The sequence below is a fragment of the Colobus angolensis genome, unplaced genomic scaffold (assembly GCF_000951035.1).
Source record: "Colobus angolensis palliatus isolate OR3802 unplaced genomic scaffold, Cang.pa_1.0 Scaffold302, whole genome shotgun sequence".
NCBI classification, from domain to species: Eukaryota; Metazoa; Chordata; class Mammalia; order Primates; family Cercopithecidae; genus Colobus; species Colobus angolensis.
The window spans coordinates 1918154-1921481 of record NW_012116289.1 but is presented as its reverse complement, the minus strand read 5'-3'; the positions used below and the strand labels follow the sequence as shown (position 1 = coordinate 1921481).

The following is a 3328-nucleotide window of genomic DNA, read 5'->3' as shown; positions in this document are numbered from 1 at the left end:
TACAAAACCAGCCATGCAATCTGCTAGTCAGAATGAAGAGTGTATTGAAACAAACACTTACGAACATTCTCCAGAAGAAAGGAAGGGGACAGCACGCCTCTCCGGGAGGCATTGTGTTTCTAGGAAATGCACACACGGAGTCTGAGCTAAGCCACTCTGGGAGTCCAAATATGTCATAATCTGCTCCCCAGCACTCGCAAAATCATATTTTCATTATGAGCAGAATACGTGTTTATTATAGAAAGTCAACTGAGAAAGGAATAAAGAAGAAAAACCTTTATCATCCTACAACTCAGATATATGCGCATGCGTGTGTGTGTGTTCACAGAATTGGAGTGTATGTTTACAAAATTGGACACACACTCTTAGCTACCTTTTGTGAAGTCATTTTTAATATTTGGATAGTTGTATTGCTTTTATTGTTTTGTGTAGATCAATATTTTCCAAATTTGGCCGTGCTTTACGATTGTCTGGGGAGTTGAAACATTATTGCAAATTCCTGGGCTCTTTTCTACATGTTATTGCATCAGAATTTCTAGGTTTAGAAGTCTGACTTCTTTGCAAGGTGCAGTGGCTCACATTTGTAATCCCAGCACTTTGGGAGGCTGAGGCAGGTGGGTCAGTTGAGGTCAGGATTTTGGGACCAGCCTGGCCAACATGGTGAAACCCTGTCTCTACTAAAAATACCAAAAATTAACCAGGCATGGTGGTGGGGGGCCTGTAATCCCAGCTACTGGGGAGGCAGAGGCAGAATTGCTTGAACCCAGGAGGTGGAGGTTGCAGTGAGCCAAGGTCACACCATTGAACTCCAGCCTGGGTAACAAGAGTGAAACTCAAAAAAAAAAAAAAAAGAAAAGAAAAAGAAGAAGAAGTCTGCCTTCTTATAGCCCTCCTGGTGATTCCGAAACAGCCCATCCTGCTGTGACCCATTTTTGGAACCAATGGTGTCCATGTGCCCTGGTAAGCAGTGAGAAGTGGCAACAGGCACAGGGCCACCTGCAGCACAGGGTGAGAGCTGTCATCTTGGAAGAGCCCAGGAAGGTACACCCGGCCAAGTACCCTTCCAGTTCTCTCTTTGAGGGCAGAGCGTTAGGGCAGCCTCCTGGAGCTGATGGGAAGGGATGATCCTGGGAAAGAAGAAAGGCTTATTGAAATGTATAGGGACCTGGGTCTTCCTCTTTGCATAAAAGGAAGGAATGTGTGACCTCACTGTGGTCATTTCTCATAAGATATAGTCTATCTCCCACTGGGTGCTTCACTTTCTACTCAATACCACCACAAATAGCCTTTTATTTTGGGTGACAGCTCTGCTTCGTTCATCTTCTTTAACTCTTTCCTAAGGGCTGGGCCCTGCTGCCTCTTCTGGGTGTCTGTTTTGAAGTGACAACTGAAATTGTGGCCACTTCAGCTGAATGTGGACAGCATCTTTGAGCACCTGACTCAAAGCCTCCCTGGAGGCTTTAGAATTACTCTAGTGACTCTGCAGCCATTTCAGTTTTATAATTCTAATGGGCACCAACATGTTCTCCCACATCTGTCACCAATCCTACCCTGTCGGCCACCTGTCAGCCAACTGACCCCTCTGCCTCTGGTCTCCCTCGACTCCTCGAGTGGGTGGAGCAGTCCTCATCAGGCATGTGCTGTCTGCTACCTGGGCACTCAGTATTGCTCCATCCAGCTTTTCTGAGGTTGTGCCTCTGGCCCTGACCTCCATCCCCTTCCCAGACCCCAAATAGTGCAGTGACACTTGTCCCAACACCCAGGGCCTGGCTGCCACACTCTCTCCAGAAGCCCTTGTCTTGTCTTCCACTGCCCTCTCCTCAAGACTGTCTGCAAGGAGGCAGGAGTGGGCCACCCTCTTGGTGTCAGGTTTTGGATAAGGGGCCCTAAGGGCCGCAATTCTGATCTCAGCTTGGCTCTGTGCTCTTGCCACGCCACACCCTCATGCATCCAAGTCCCACCACCTGTGAGAACATTACCTTCCTGGCCCCACCCATGAGAATTGTAGCTCTCCAGTGCTCAGTGGCTCCACTGTCCATGACGAGATCCAGATCCTTTTGGCTATCAGAATCATTGTCATCTTGGTGGCCCCATCTTGTGGTTCATGAACCAAACGTAGACCTTCTAACTTCCCAACTCCTTTGGAGTAGTGGGTATGGGTGTTTACTGTCCAGGAGTTGGGGGCAGGCCCAGGTTGTGTGTCTGTCTGGGGGACTCATAGGCTCTGCCATGTGACCCTCAGCCCTGACTTTCCTGGGCCTGATTCCCCAGTGACTCCTGCCACCCACTGACCCTCACTGCGGGAGTCCTGCAGTGGAGCCCCCGGCATTCCAAGTCTTTTTCTGCTGTCAGAGCATTTCTCTCTAACCTTGCTCAATGAATGCTGGGTTCAGATCTTATTCAATGGTCTCAGACAGAGGCTGAGTAGGAAAGTGGTCCCATAGCGGTCATGACTCAAGAGATACCAGCCTAGGTCCTTCTCAGACCTCCTGATACCATTTCCATGATTAGAAAGTCTTTCTTTTGAAAGAGAAGCCATTGACTCTTTTGAAGTCCGCACTTAAATACAAATATTAGGCTGTATTTAAAGTAAAGGCGAAAACCACAATAGTTTTTGCACCAACCTCTAATATCTTGAGAGGAATCATGCCTTAAGCCTTTCTCAAGGGGTGGCATGGGCAGAGCTGAGGCGGTGCTGTAGGTACTAGTTGACAGGCAAAAGGAAGCAATTTCTAGTTCTTTCTGAACTAGAATTCACAGTTAATGTGTCAAGAACTGTGCTAAGCACTTTCCTATGCTTTATTTCAGTTAATTTCATTGGCATATCATCACATACGGCTAATATCAGCATCTGCATGTTCCAGATCAGTAAAATAAGATCCAGAAACATAAGGAAAATGCCTGAGTCACATAGCCAGTATGTGGGATAAGGGTTTTGAATTTGAACTTCCTGACATCCTGCCCCGTGATGTGGGACAGCAGTATATTTCCCTGCCCTTTTCTTTCTCTCCTCTCTTCCAAGCTGCAGTACAACATTTGCAAATTCTGCTGTCTGCATCCTTTCCTGATCTGCTTGTGGTCTATGGCTGTCACCTCCTGTCCCACCTGTCTTTTGCCCCATCACCTCTCCCTGCCCCATCATCCCTTCAAGTCCCTGGCAAAGTTTGCTTAGCTTTACACCCTTTTCCTTGAGGAGAGACAAATAGGCCTTGCAGTGTACCAAGGAGCCACAGTGTTTCTGAGGAGAGTGGTGGGGCTCAGGAGGGGCTACAGGAACAGTGGCCATTACAATAGGGCTTTTAGGGCTGGACTAAGCATGGTGCACACA

General features: G+C 47.8%; 1 protein-coding gene across 3 annotated transcripts in view; it reads right to left on the bottom strand.

Moving 5' to 3' along the window:
- Positions 1-871: 871 nt before the first annotated feature.
- The window catches only part of NPSR1 (neuropeptide S receptor 1), a 238349-nt gene continuing 235892 nt past the window's right edge, over positions 872-3328 (bottom strand). For 2 of the 3 annotated variants that reach the window (XM_011950139.1, XM_011950137.1), the window contains exon 9: positions 872-1127. In XM_011950139.1, coding sequence (XP_011805529.1) covers positions 1019-1127 — 109 coding nt within the window. In that variant the 3' untranslated portion in view covers positions 872-1018. The remainder of the gene's footprint in view (positions 1128-3328) is intronic. The other variant, XM_011950140.1, reaches the window with a different exon arrangement.